The sequence below is a fragment of the Sinocyclocheilus grahami genome, unplaced genomic scaffold, assembly GCF_001515645.1.
Source record: "Sinocyclocheilus grahami isolate Dianchi unplaced genomic scaffold, SAMN03320097.WGS_v1.1 scaffold49.1, whole genome shotgun sequence".
NCBI lineage: Eukaryota > Metazoa > Chordata > Actinopteri > Cypriniformes > Cyprinidae > Sinocyclocheilus > Sinocyclocheilus grahami.
In genome coordinates, this window is record NW_015505228.1 from 1,156,986 (window position 1) to 1,171,708 (window position 14,723).

A 14,723-nucleotide genomic window follows, 5' to 3' on the forward strand; every position below is an offset into this window, starting at 1 on the left:
GGGGGGGTGTTTAGCAAGATGTTAAATTGCAATGTGGTTGAAAGTGGATATGTATGCAGACATGCCTTTGAGATATCAGGTCCCTGATCATCTTCACTCCCTCTCTTTTTCTTTATCCTGCTCTTTCTACTCTGAGGAGAAGAGCTGAATGTGTATGGCCTGGTATCTTGATCAGACCCACTTTTTTCATGATAGCACTCAGACCAGAAGTTGTTAAAATCACGTCCTCCTCACTCATAAACCAAAACTCTCAGCCTGCGCTCCACCTGGTCACTTCTCTGTTCAGTCTGCATATTTCAATATGCATCTTCAGTTTTAGATTTGCAATTGCTTGGGGCAATTCTATTTTGTGGATATGATAATTTTTTGTTAATATATCACTTCTTTATGAGTACATTTACAAATATTATGAGCTTTTATGCCCTATGATTGATGTCTACGTCTAAGCACATGATGATGACACAAACTTTTCAAGCTTTAAAGGTTAAATCTGCTAAATGTGATACACAACACTGTTAAAAATAGGGGTTTCAATGTTTTTTGGCAACCATAGATGCCAATAAAGAACCTTCATTTGTAAGAGTGTAGTAATGGGCAACATAGCAAATTCAATTATTTAATATGCTAAATGTTAAAATTCTACATGCATGTTCATGCAAGTAAAGCTGCTTGCACACAGATTCTGTTCTGAAAACAGCAGCGCTTCCATGTTCACACCGAGCGGGTGGTTAAACTAAGATGATGTGCTGATTTAGCTCCAGTTAGAGTTAAGCAAAGATCCTTAGAAGAGTCAAGTCCCCCCCTACTCTCACTCCACACTTACTGAAGATGAAAACCTGATCCTCATCGACCGCAGCTCTTGCCATGTAAGGCTTGTAGGAGACTAAGACCATGCCAACCTAGGAATCAAATGCTACTCAAAAGGGGACAGGGTCATTACAGATGGCCACTGGTGAAGACTGAGAATAGAAAGCAAAGAAGAGAATGTAAAAGCAAATTTAAGTTTAATTGGTGCACTAAAGCCATTTTAAAACAGTTTTTTAAAAAAACATAAAAATACAGGTTTCTGGATCTGCACTGAAATTCACTTATAAATTATTTTGTATTACAAGACAAAGCATAAATATCAGTAGGAAACATATGACCAATGATTAAGAGCTAAAAAATTATTGTCTAATTAGAAAAACCAAATAAAACAAACAAGAAAGAAAAAAAACATAAGATGCAATTACAGATTTATTAGCTCTATAGCTCTATTTGAAACGTACTATACTTATTCCCAAGAGCATTATTCTCAAAGTTTAAGTCTAAGACTTCAGATGCAAAGACCACTAGATTTTTCTTTCAAATTAGTTTTTTTTTATCAGGCTCCTATGAAAATATCATTAAACATTTTAAAAATAATGCATTCAATAACTGACAAATAACCTTTTATTTGCCATTAAAGTAAAATTACTAAACCAGGGTTTCTGCAGGATTTTTAAGCTCAAATTTAAGACTTTTTAAGACCTTTTTTAAGACCTGCACAAATAAAATTAATACCATGAGTGGGGTGGGTCCCCAAATGACTGTAAAACGCATGATTTACAGTTCAGATACAAGTTTTCACAAAAACAAAAAGTTTTATAAAATTATACACATCACATTTCAGTCTTTAAACCATTTTTAATAAAATGGATGAGTCAAAATTATTAATCCTTATATTAATTGAAACAATGATTATCAATAAATTATTATATTAATTCAATAACATATAAATACCTTTTACCATTTAGATTTTTATAATGCATTATCTTCTTATCGATCCACCAGTTCACATTTACAGCTCTGTGTGTTTGCAGGGTAAAAACATGGGTCAATTTTTACATTGGTCTGAACAAAAACAACCCCAATACTGTGTTCCTGCAATACTGGAGGCTGCAGGTTCAGGACCGCAGTTCTACTAGGACAATTTTTTTGTGGCAACAGAGGAGACCTGATTCAAACATCAAACAAACAGATGCAAAGACTAGATCCATGGAAACTATTAATTTTTTATATTTCCAACTTATTTTTAATGTAAGAGCTGGCGTGAGCTGAGCGATGTCAGTAACCTCCATTTAGCCTATTTAGCTGTGCAAAACAGTTCATTATGCTGCTGGATGTTGTAAATGCACATTCATTCTCTGCCAGCAGGAGGCGCTTTCGGAACGGCAGAAATATAGCAGTTTGGCAGTTGGCAGTACACAAATAAGCACCGGACTTTGAAACATGCAGCGCTCATGTTTATTTAATGAAATAATAGCCGTTTGAAGTTTAATCGTCACATTAAGCCACATGACAATTCTGGTCTTTCCGTCCCCAAATTTAAGACCTCCTGAAATCATAATTACTCTCTTGTACAGTTTAAGACTTTTTATTACCTTAAATTTGATACAACTAAATGTAAGACTTTTTAAGGGCCCGCGGAAACCCTGTAACGTAAACATACGGCGCCTGATAAAAATGCTAATTTAAAAGAAATCTGAAGTCTTCATGTATATTTATACAAAATGAAATTTTTTTAAATTATAAATACATTATTTTTATTGTTTTCTTTTTCTTTTCTATCAAAGGAGCGTTTTCTCCATGCCCCTAGTTGCGGTTTATCAACTCAAATAATTAAATCAAAATATGATATTTCAAAACTTTAGAACAAATCATATCATTCTTTCTGATACAATGTAAGAAATCTGGTAAAAAACAATGTCTTCTTGACATTTAACATGTCAAGCTGAAATGGCACAAAGAATCATACAAAAACAAGCTCATAAAATATGCACACGATTACGTATCTGTATTATCAGCATAATTTTGATCTGGAAAAAGTGGGCCGTTTAGAAGCAATACCTGAAACAAAGCCAGAAGAGACATGATAGTTAACATAATATTGATAGTGTATAAAAGTAATTAAAAATGTGAAAACACTAAGATTTATACATACATTTTCTTTCTATCTATCGATCTATCTATCTATCTTGTGCTCTCTTGTACAGTTTAAGACTTTTTATTACCTTAAATTTGATACAACTAAATGTAAGACTTTTTAAGGGCCCGCGGAAACCCTGTAACGTAAACATACGGCGCCTGATAAAAATGCTAATTTAAAAGAAATCTGAAGTCTTCATGTATATTTATACAAAATGATAATTTTTTAAATTATAAATACATTATTTTTATTGTTTTCTTTTTCTTTTCTATCAAAGGAGCATTTTCTCCATGCCCCTAGTTGCGGTTTATCAACTCAAATAATTAAATCAAAATATGATATTTCAAAACTTTAGAACAAATCATATCATTCTTTCTGATACAATGTAAGAAATCTGGTAAAAAACAATGTCTTCTTGACATTTAACATGTCAAGCTGAAATGGCACAAAGAATCATACAAAAACAAGCTCATAAAATATGCACACGATTACGTATCTGTATTATCAGCATAATTTTGATCTGGAAAAAGTGGGCCGTTTAGAAGCAATACCTGAAACAAAGCCAGAAGAGACATGATAGTTAACATAATATTGATAGTGTATAAAAGTAATTAAAAATGTGAAAACACTAAGATTTATACATACATTTTCTTTCTATCTATCGATCTATCTATCTATCTTGTGCCCTCCAGGAGTGCCACAAGGGTGCCCTCCATTTTTGTATATATATACTGTATATATATATTTATTTATAGAGAGAGAGAGAGTCTGTGATGATGTTATGTCTCCATCAGTAAGAAAGTACTGTAACTGTATATTTATATGTAAATAAGTATCATTAAAATGTTACAGCCAAACCAACACTGTAAACACTGTTACTAAGAGGGAACCTGAGAAACATAAGCTACACTTTGACGCTGCAAAGTGGGGGAAAGGCAGGGGAGAGTGGACAGGACACCACACCTTTGGAAGGAAGAGGAGGTGGACGTGTCTGCTTTACAACATCACCTCCAGGAGTGCCACAAGGATGCCCTCCATTTTTGTATATATATACTGTATATATATATTTATTTATAGAGAGAGAGAGAGTCTGTGATGATGTTATGTCTCCATCAGTAAGAAAGTACTGTAACTGTATATTTATATGTAAATAAGTATCATTAAAATGTTACAGCCAAACCAACACTGTAAACACTGTTACTAAGAGGGAACCTGAGAAACATAAGCTACACTTTGACACTGCAAAGAGGGGGAAAGGCAAAGGAGAGTGAGCACCACACCTTTGGAAGGAAGAGGAGGTGGACATGTCTGCTTTACAAAATCGCTCTGAGACAGCGCCTCCACTATCCAAGAGAGGGCAGTAGAGCAGTACTCCACCTGCGTAACAAGCAAACAGAAAAAGACAGAGTATTGGTCAAAAAACTGAGGTTCCCTTTAAAGCACAGGTTCATTAATTACATCGATCGGCTGACAGCTTGGCACATTCTCAAAGTAGATCTACATTCTAAAGGCTCGTACAGTGATAGGGAGAATGACAGATGGGCCTTGGTCTGCGCTGAGCAAGCAAACACAACAGCTGCAGCTAAAATAAGGCAAGGCCCATAGTCTTGCACCCACAGACGCATGCGTGCACTCTGTGGGGCGCTGCTGGGATTTAAAAACAGGTGTCAATGTGTTTGATAGCCACAGGTAGACAGGTGTGCATAGTCGTCACTAACCTCCGACTCCAGTTTTCTCAACCTGCGATCGTGATCGCAAATCTCCGACATCTGCTTCAGGACGCTGTCCACCCTACACACACATATGGACACAAATACACACATTCTGTCATTCAAGACGCCGGTGCCTGATTCAGCAGGAGTTGACAGTCTATCCCCCCATTCACACGCACATAAATGCGAAACGAGAGCCGCCACTGCGAGGTTACTAAATGCCCCCGGGTGTGTATTACATACAGATCTACTTGTCAGTGATGGATATGTTCTCCACTCACTCATCTTTTTTAGAACTCATATGTGAAGTATGTGAAATAAGTTGTTAATTGTTGATCTGAGAGTATGAAAGAACAGTAACAGGGTTGACTGACTTTGTGGAGGTGCGTTTGAGCCGCTCCGTGTCACTCTCTCGTTGTTTCTTTCCTTGTGTGGAAAGCAGGTTCTCCTTCAGTGTCGACTCCCATGTGTTTAGCAAACTGGCCTCTTTGCTTTTCAGGTCCAACACTATGGAAAAAGACACACCTCATGGTTAAAGGGATAGTTCCTGCAAAAAATGAAATCCTTGTCATTATTTACTCACCTTAATGTCTGACCAGACCTGTATGACTTTCTTTCTTTTCTGAAGGTAGATGGTAACCAAACAGTCATTGACTTCCATTTTGTGGACAAAAAACAGTGATGCATTTCTTAGAATATCTTCTTTAAAGTTCCACAGAAGAAGGACAGTCATACAGGTTTGGAACGACATGAGGGAGAGGATTTTCATGGGTGAACTATCCCTTATATCAAATGAGACTGTATATAATGTAGCATCATATATCAGAACGTACTAAAGTGTTGGCTCTTATTGGAGGGCAATCTCTGAATGACTCTTTTGAAGAAGATATGGAGGTGGGAGATGATGATGAAGGGCGGGGAGAGGCAGGGGCGCGAGTGGTACTCCACGATCAGGTTGTAGCGCTGGAACTTCCAGTGTACATCACTGTGCTCCTGGACTTTATTGAATGTGTAACTGTAGACAAATAGCATGAACACACAATCATACTAAGCAATACAGCTAGAGAGGTCGTGCTGTATTGTTAATAGAGTATTGAAGCCGCAAAAGAACCCTTTCTGCCACTAGTGTTTCATTGCTAGGCATACACCAATAATACAATTCTGTCTGATACCAACGCTGATTATTATTTTCATAAAACTATTTTGCTATTATACTAAAAGCTATTATACTATTTTGTCTAAAAATACAAAAAAAAGACACAATAAATACATGCTGCACTACGCATAATAATGTACAATATGAATCATGGATACACATTTTAAAATTGGCTAAAGATTTCATTTAACTGTTTAGTTCCATTATTTATGTCTTTAAAGATTAACTTTATGTGAGAATAAGATGATGGCAAAAGTTATTTAAATGTAAAAGTAGGGGAAATGAGCATGAATAATTGAAAATCCGATATCAGCTGACATATATCCAATCAATATACAGTACTGTTCAAAATTTGGGGGTTGGTACAATTTTTTAATTGTTTTTGAAATGAGTGTCTTATGTGTCTTAAAAATGTAATTGATCAAAAATAGTTAAAACAGTAATACTGGGTAAAAACAGTAATACATTTAAAATAATGGTTTTCTATATAAATTTGAAAATGTAATTTATTCTTGTGATGGCAAAGCTGAATTTTCAGCTCATTACTCCAGTCTTCAGTGTCACATGATCCTTCACAAATCATTCTAATATGCTGATTTAGTGCTCAAGAAACATTTCTGATTTTCAATGCTGAAAGCTGCTGTTGTGATGCTGAATATTTTTGTGGAAACTATGATACATTTTTTTCAGGATTCTTTAATGAATAGAAAGTTCACAAGAACAGCATTTATATGAAATATTTTATTTGAATTTCTTTGCAATATTATAAGTGTCTTTAATGTCACTTTTGATCTGTTTAATAAATCCTTGCTGAATATAAGTATTAATTTCTTTTAATCTTACTGACCTGAAACTTTTCAACTCTTGTATATATTAACTAAATATTTGTAATATCAGCTAATAACGAATAATTATTGCTTTCATAAACTGGTTACTACACAGATGCAATTTTTAACTTAAATGTTATTTAACTAAGCCATTTCAAAATATTTATAAATTAATAAGCACTCAACCTGCTTGTGCTCAAGTGCCCATGGAGCTAACTTTTGGAGAAATCTAGCAATCTAACATCTTGCATATACAGACATGTAACACTTGTAACATCAGTTCATAGTAGCAGCTACTGTAATTCATTTTAAAGTCCATATAAAATCATTGTTTTAAATACAAACAGGAAGGCATGTGATGTTATATCAGTGTTGATGGTGTAGTTTTTTTTACCTGAACATTGCAATGAGCAAGTTCACCAACAGAATATTGGTGACCAACAAGTAGACTGACAGCAGAATAAGAACCAGCCAGTTAGCATCAGACTGTGGGCATGGCTCCGCCCCCTGATGGATGAGCGTGACATTATCTGTACACTCTCTCTCCTGTCGCTTGTCAGCTAGAGTCAAAGAACAAAACTTATTACAACACAATCAATAAAATCAGCTGAAAGTACAAACGTTTGGGGTCAGTAAGTACTACTCTTATTCAGCAAGAATGCATTAAATTAATCAAAAGTAAAAGTCAGACTTTTTACATTGTCACAAAAAATAGACTTTCGATAGAAAACAGAATTTTAAATAGACCCCAAAGTTTTGAAAGGTATACTGTGATGGAACTGTATAGCAAAAATAACACACAACAGAGTCACAAAGACACACACACCATCAATTTCATCCAGTGGTATCTGCCCATATATGTGCATGTATGGCCTGTAGAACACGCGCCGAATTATCCAACCAGGACGAGAGTCATAGGAGTACAGCAGTGCCTGATTGGCTACTCCATATGCCATTAGCCACACCCCCAGAAAGAACAGGAAGAAAAACACATCTTTCACCTGTGGAGCATATGATCATACTTTAGCAGGATTATATGCACTTTTTAGGGCACGTTGAAAATGATAGACTCCTTCTCACCATTTTCCCAACTATTATTATTTTGGGACCAAGTTGTTTGTGAACTGCAAATATATGAATGAGTCTGAGCGTGAAGACCACATAGTCGACACACAGTACCGCACGACCGAAATGATACGTCCATGGAAACATCCTGTAACAAAAACGCACATGCACTAACCAATACCATCACATGCACAAACATCCACAGGACAGATTTCACTGAATTCACCTGCAGATAAGCCCAAGAATGAAGAGCGCGAGGGCCGTGATGTCACACTTGTTCCAGATGTCTTGGATGTACAACTTCATCCTTTGAAGTACAGTGGTAGATCCTACAAAAAACGTCTGAGAGGGAGATCACGATTCAGCAGACTGAACAAGTGCATTGAAATGTGTGTAAACGCAATGAAGATTGTTCGTACCTGTCGAATCTCCTCACAGACCAGAGTAAAAACCCAGAAATACAACACAAGCTCTGAGGGGGCAGGTCCGTCGGGAGGCGGGGGCTTGAAGTCAACCAATAGGATGTAAGCAAACAAGAGAAGGAAGAGGAAGTACATCAAAACGTTGCCTAGAAACGAAGTGACCGGTGCAAACCAGAACTGCCGCCATCGGTGCAATAAAAAAGGCCGTTTTAGAGTGATCGCCTTTGATGCTGTAATATAAAAAATAAAGATGTAAGCTCCTTACAGCAAGTCAAAGTTTAACAGGATTTGTGATCATGCCATTTAGACGCACCTTCCGGTTTTCCTCTTAAAGCTTTACATTCCTCCACGTCGTCCTCCCTGTGAAGCACATGTATGACGTTCTTTATTTTATCTGTGTTTGATCTTTAACTTAGTAAAATTATTTATGGTGCTGAGAAACCATGAATTACGTGTTTATAACATCAGCCAACGACTCGGCTCCTTCGACGCTGTCTAATTCTTTACCCTGATGAAATTCCTCTGGATTTTCGTCCTTCTCCTGCTCCCTAAGAGATCGAAGGGCATTAAAACTTTGATGACTGTACCAGAAAGAAAACTAATCTTGGCCGAAAATATTGGGTACTGACTTGAAACTGATGAGGTTGGTGTAGATCAAGGGAGGCAGGAAAAATGAGAGGACTAGTTTCCACACTTCTGTATTGCTGTCCATGTCCCCCCACCAAATCTCTGACAGTAAAGTCTAGCCATGGATGGGATGAAGAACCATGACACCAATGTAACTAAGAAATATCGACACTCCAACAGGTAAACATGAGCACTGTTTACCTGCACTCCATCATGGCTGAAGAAGAGGCGGGCGTCAGCTGCGGTGGCCATCTGCAGACAGGTGGCGCTACCCCATACAGGTGACTGTCTGATGAGAAGCTTGAAAGAGCGGCTCTCATTGCTCTGGTAACACTCACTGAACACATCTATGAAGAAAGTCATGAGAAAACACATAATGCATGCAATGTAAGATTTCTTAATGCTAAAGACTTAAAGATGGATAAAAGTATTAATTTCTTGGAAAACAACAACAAGATCTTACTGACTTTAAACTTTATAACTAAACAGTCATCTGAGATCACATTTAAAATCTGAGATCTGAGAACCTTAAAATAAACTAAATATTGATATATTATAAATATTATAAGTATTAGGGACCATTAAAATCACAAGATGCGGAACATGAAAAAAAATTGTTTTTAAAAGGTTTTAGAATGGTGTGTCATGTGAAAAATGCAAGCGTAACAGTCAAACACGTCTGTCTAGTGCAGATTTGCATAGAAAAATGATGGAAACAGCACCGTGGAATGCAAAACTGCATTCTGTTTAAATATTATAATATATACACACACATATACATACATACATACACACACACACATCCACACATACATACATACACACACACATATATATATATATATGAAATAAACATAAAATACAAGCATTTTCACTAGCTGTTTCATACATTTGGGCCCCACTGGAACACTGAAAATCATTCCCATCTGCCATCTCTTTAACTTGATTCACACCCACCATGTGCCAGATTCTCAAAGGTTTGAGCAAGTTCTTTCATGGAAAGCTTGGTCTCAGTCTCTGTCTCCAACTTGGCGAGCTCTCTTAATATCTTACACCCAGCAAGAGCACTTAGCACCGACTCCCCCGCCTAGCATTGAAAGAGAGAGGGGGAAAGGAGCAAAACAAAGCAAAATTAATAATAATAATAATAATAATAATAATACACTGACATAGGGAATTATCATGATCAATGACTCATAACAATCATAATAGTCATAATAAATAATACATCTGTGGTATTCTGCATGCAACCCTCCTGCTATTGGACACTTTTACTTGCTGAATAAATTAATATGACATTTCTACAGTTGCATCAACAGCTGAATACTCTATACTGACACTAGGTGTCAGTATAGAGTCCAGGATCACTGTCATATGCAACTTTAACCTACTCATTTGCAAACGTAGGCTATATATCTGACCAAATATCATTCGAGATTAGAAAGAATTAGCAGAGAACATGATATGGGTTTCAACTATGACTGATAGTAATAAAAAAAAACAATACCATTTCCCAGAAGTAGATAGACATTTCTCTGCGATTCTGAAGAACAGCCCAAATGAACAGAGCTATCCAGGGAGACATACAGCGCTGTTTCCGGTACACACTCTCAGTTCGCAGCAACTTATTCACATGCTGAAAGGACAAGACAGAAACTATGATCACAACATTGTTATCTATAATGTATTAACATAAGTGCCGCAAGTCAAATCATTTCACCAATCTCAAAACCTCTGAAAAAACCTGGCTGGAACCTTCATTGCTTTCCTTGAGGCCCATCCCTGTTCTACTCCAAGAGGAGTGTAGTAAAATGGCTGGCAGACATCTTCCATGATTTCTGATAACACCCGTGAAACCTGAGAGATGAAGAAAAAATCATAATGAAGATGTTATCTTAGTGAAGACATCATTATTATTCCTTGTTCTATTTATTTATTTTTTAGATGGAGTGCATGGTTCTTGATTTCATGTGTAAGAAATGCTGTGGAAAGTGGGAAACTGCACAATAATAACTAACTCATAAGCATATTTGACACATCTTACTCGACTAAATCAAATTAAATTGAATTGCAATTGTATAATTTCTTGATTTCTCAAGCAAAGGAAATTGTGAAAGCCCACTAAAAATGTATCTTCATACATTTTTGGTATAGACAAAGCATGGTGAAGGTACAAGTTATTTGGCAACATGCTTGAGCAATCTAATAAAATTGAAAATCAAACTGAAAATTTCAGAGGGTTTTTATTGTTCCATTTGTTTCCCCATACTTGAAAAATCTTTGTGTGTGACATTTATATATTGTTACTTTTGAAAAGAAACAAAGTCTCATCTTTCAAATTATGTCAATTTTTTTCTTCAGGAAATTCAAACAATAAATGTTGATTTGATGCTCTTTGATGTGGCGTGACACAAATAAATCTGTTATGAAACAAGGTATATAAGTTCATTTAAAAACTGCATTATGTGCAATTTACATGTTTGCATACAATTTTTTTTAAGTTGAGTGTTGATTATTATATTTGAAAATAAATAATAATTAAACTAAAGTTTGGGCTCTGTTGTTAATCTTATAGTAATGTAAAAGGGCTCACTATAGTTTAGAGCAGAAGCTGGGGTACATTTTATCCCTAAAAAAACATTTAATTATAATTGTATTTATTTAAAGAGAGCAATTTGTTCAGTAAACAACTGTTTAATTAAAAAAAAAGCATTTATGTTTTCCCCCCTGCTGTACTAAAACCTAGGTATGTACTCAACCGTCGTGTTTATATATATATATATATATATAGTCTTATAATTTCTCTGTTACGTTCTTTTTTTTAAATCCTTAAATCCTTTTACCTCATACAGGGTGAGGTCTCGGGCAGCAGACGGGGTGGTGAGGGTGGTGGCGTGGCTCTTGAAAGAGTAATTCTCATCAGGTAAAGCTAAGCGGGTCTGAGAGCCAACTAAGCCCACTCGCTCCTGCAGCCTCCTCTGGAGGAATGAGGACACCAGATTGCAGTCTGACAGTGAGCTGTAAAGACTCTCTAAACGATGATACGTCAAATAATCCAGAATATTTAAGCCGTTTTCCACAAACAGACGCACAAAATGGGGCTTGTCGTTCACCAGCGCATCAGTCATTGATTCCTCCAGGTCTTCATACTAAGAGAAAGATTAAATCAATAGAAACTGTGATGTTAAAACACACATTTGGTTTCATGCATTTTGCTATTAATCCTACCCTCCACTGGATGCCACCATTAAAGAGTTCACTCTTGGCAATATCCACTCTGTCCCAGGCCACTGCCAGTTTCAGCTCTTCAGTGTACTCGCTAGGATCATTAGCATCCCGTTTAGCAGCTGAACACACACATGCACACATAAACCCATAAGTATATACTGTAAACGTGTTGAATTCTCAGAGCAAGTGATTTAATCTCACCTCTTACGAGAGCTCTAAGGATGATTCTGTCAAAATCATCTCGCCCTTCCTGGTCTCCATGAAACACAGTGATCAGATCTCGGTTGTGATAGATACTGAGTGCCTGTGTGAAAAAGAGCAAAGTAACTAAAAGTAAAAGAAATCCCTTCGGCCTCTTGTTGTACGCTCACCTGATCCACAAGCTTCTCCAGTTCAGTTACAGAAGGGAAGTGTTTCTTCATTTTCTCTCTCACTTGGTCCCTTAGCTCAACACTGGCACTTTTCCTGCTTTCCTCGGCAGCGGTCGGTAAAGTGGGACTCACTGGTGGACTCAGAGGTATGTTGAGATCCTTCAGTATTGCTGCTATCAGGTCTGCCGCTGGACCCGAGCCTGCCAGCACCAACCATGGAGTGGTGTTTTTCAGAGATAAATCCACTCTCTGCAATAAGAAAGATATCGTTAATTTTAAATATGATTAAAACTGATTTAATGGATAAAACTGCCATTTTAAACTATACATTTACATTTTAGATCCCTAGACACTTTTTATAAGCATTTATGACTGTAACTGTAAAAGGTGTATAATAAATCACTGGTGGGCCTCATTCCAAAAACAGTGCTAAATGCAAATAGCACATGGACAGTCGGGTTACAGGCTACAGGCATTAAGAAAAGTATGAAGAAAACAACAAAGTAATCTTTTAATTTGCATTGGTTTGTTCATGCTTTTGGAGATGACCCAGACTACATTGAATAGGTACATAAAATAAAATAAAAAATAATATTAATAAAAAAACGAATTGTATTATTTTAAAAGCCATATTATATATAATATATTCATATTAAAACAATTAAAATAATCTTGCGTAATGACCTCTAGCATTGCAGCATCTCCTGCGATCAGCACACACAAAACAGGAATCTCAATGCTTCCACTACCTGTTAAGGACAGGAAGAAGACAGATTTGTTAATATAAGAGAAGTATAGCATTACTCAAATTAAACTGAGTAAAAACAAACAACCGAAAGGCACTAGTGTTTAGTTTCCATTAGTCTCAGAACTGCATTTTCATTCTGATCCATCAGAGGACAGTGTAGTCCTCATATTGCATGCAAATTTAGCCTTATTTTATTCTAAAAGGTGTACATTTATATATATATATATTGGTGTCTTTGTGATTGTGGATTACATTTTATGTAATGCTGCAAAAAACAACTTTCCTGTCTTTCCTGTGTAGGGACAATAAACATTATTACTACTACTAAATGAAATAATTCTGAGGCCATTTACTTTACTAAATGCCAAAACACTACTGTTTTTCATATAGCAGCACACCAGTGTTTAACTTCCCTCTTCCTTCCTCTCATTTTGTGTTTACTTCGCTGATATTTATTTTATTGAATAAAAGGAAGTGCATGGTTCCTCAGGGATGTGCTTGTGCTTCCCTTCGCAGTCCCTGATGAAGGTGTTAGATAAAGGATTTGGGAATTTGCTGTTGTGCTTTGTGCTCAAGAAGACGACTCAAGAAGAGACTTTGTGCTCTTCTTTCTCTCACCCCAGATGCCAGTGCGCTGATGGGATATGAAGTCCTCCAGGTTGGCTCTGAACATTGTTTCACTACCTCTGTGTCCTACACTCCCACCATCCACCAAGAGGAAGGCCTGGTGGTTGTTGTCCAGGCAGCTGCATTCATGGGGCATGTTGTGCACATAGTACCGCGCTGGGAAACTACCCTTGTAAAGAGTAACCAACCATAAGTTTTTACAGAGCAGCCTAGCCAAAGTCCTACAGCAGTTCAAAACACTATTCAGGTCTATATGACATTAGTGAAATACTACTGTACACTCTGTAAAACATATCTGGATATTGAACTACACTTAAAATTAGGGCTGTGCAAAAAATCGAATGTGATTTTCATGCGCATCTCGTCAGTAAAGGCGCTCCTGTGATTAGTAGTAAATCTCCAGCACGTGTTTTCAGATGGAACGGCATTTACTACACAGAGCCGTAGTTCACTGACAAGTTACGCAAAGTCGGGTTCATTTACTACTAATCACAGGAGAGCCTTTACTGACGAGATGTGCATTTTTTGACATTCATACATTTTAAGTGTGGCTTTCGTGTGAACTGTTGATACTGAAGCAGAATGGACTCATACGGTAATACCTGTGGGTTTACGAGTTGCTGACGTTGGTAAATCAATCCCCAGGGCGCAACACCAACAGCTATAACTTTGGCCTGGGAAAGAGATGAAGCTGTTGCACAATGATCCCTTACTGCCTCACCTACACAACGGCCAACACCCTCCCTCAGACCTGACGTTATGATCCAAGCCCCTGGAAAAAGACAATTAAAAGTACTATTACCTAAATGATTCAGCACAGTAGCGTAATTAAATTGCATGGAAATACATAAAAGTCACAAACAACATCACTGATAAAGGTTTTTACCATAATGCAACACTTCTAGATTAAATACATTTGCATTCTTACCATATACATAATAAACCTTATCAACACACTAGAAACACACACACTGGAGGAATACCACTGTTGAG

General features: G+C 36.8%; 1 protein-coding gene across 1 annotated transcript; it reads right to left on the reverse strand.

Annotated features, from left to right (window-relative positions):
* Window positions 1-786: 786 nt before the first annotated feature.
* LOC107583009 (transient receptor potential cation channel subfamily M member 5-like) lies at window positions 787-14,409 on the reverse strand. The gene is made up of 24 exons (XM_016269069.1): window positions 14,333-14,409; window positions 13,722-13,899; window positions 13,040-13,104; window positions 12,356-12,604; window positions 12,186-12,288; window positions 11,985-12,103; window positions 11,600-11,905; window positions 10,512-10,613; window positions 10,264-10,392; window positions 9,714-9,843; window positions 8,958-9,103; window positions 8,759-8,871; window positions 8,582-8,677; window positions 8,443-8,489; window positions 8,127-8,359; window positions 7,934-8,049; window positions 7,723-7,855; window positions 7,469-7,643; window positions 7,037-7,202; window positions 5,493-5,674; window positions 5,034-5,166; window positions 4,666-4,738; window positions 4,228-4,324; window positions 787-959 (listed from the first exon to the last, which is right to left on the reverse strand). Exons 2-24 carry the CDS (start codon window positions 13,864-13,866, stop codon window positions 937-939), a joined length of 3,081 nt encoding a protein of 1,026 aa, XP_016124555.1. The 5' UTR covers window positions 13,867-13,899; window positions 14,333-14,409; the 3' UTR covers window positions 787-936.
* Between the last annotated feature and the right edge of the window lie 314 nt (window positions 14,410-14,723).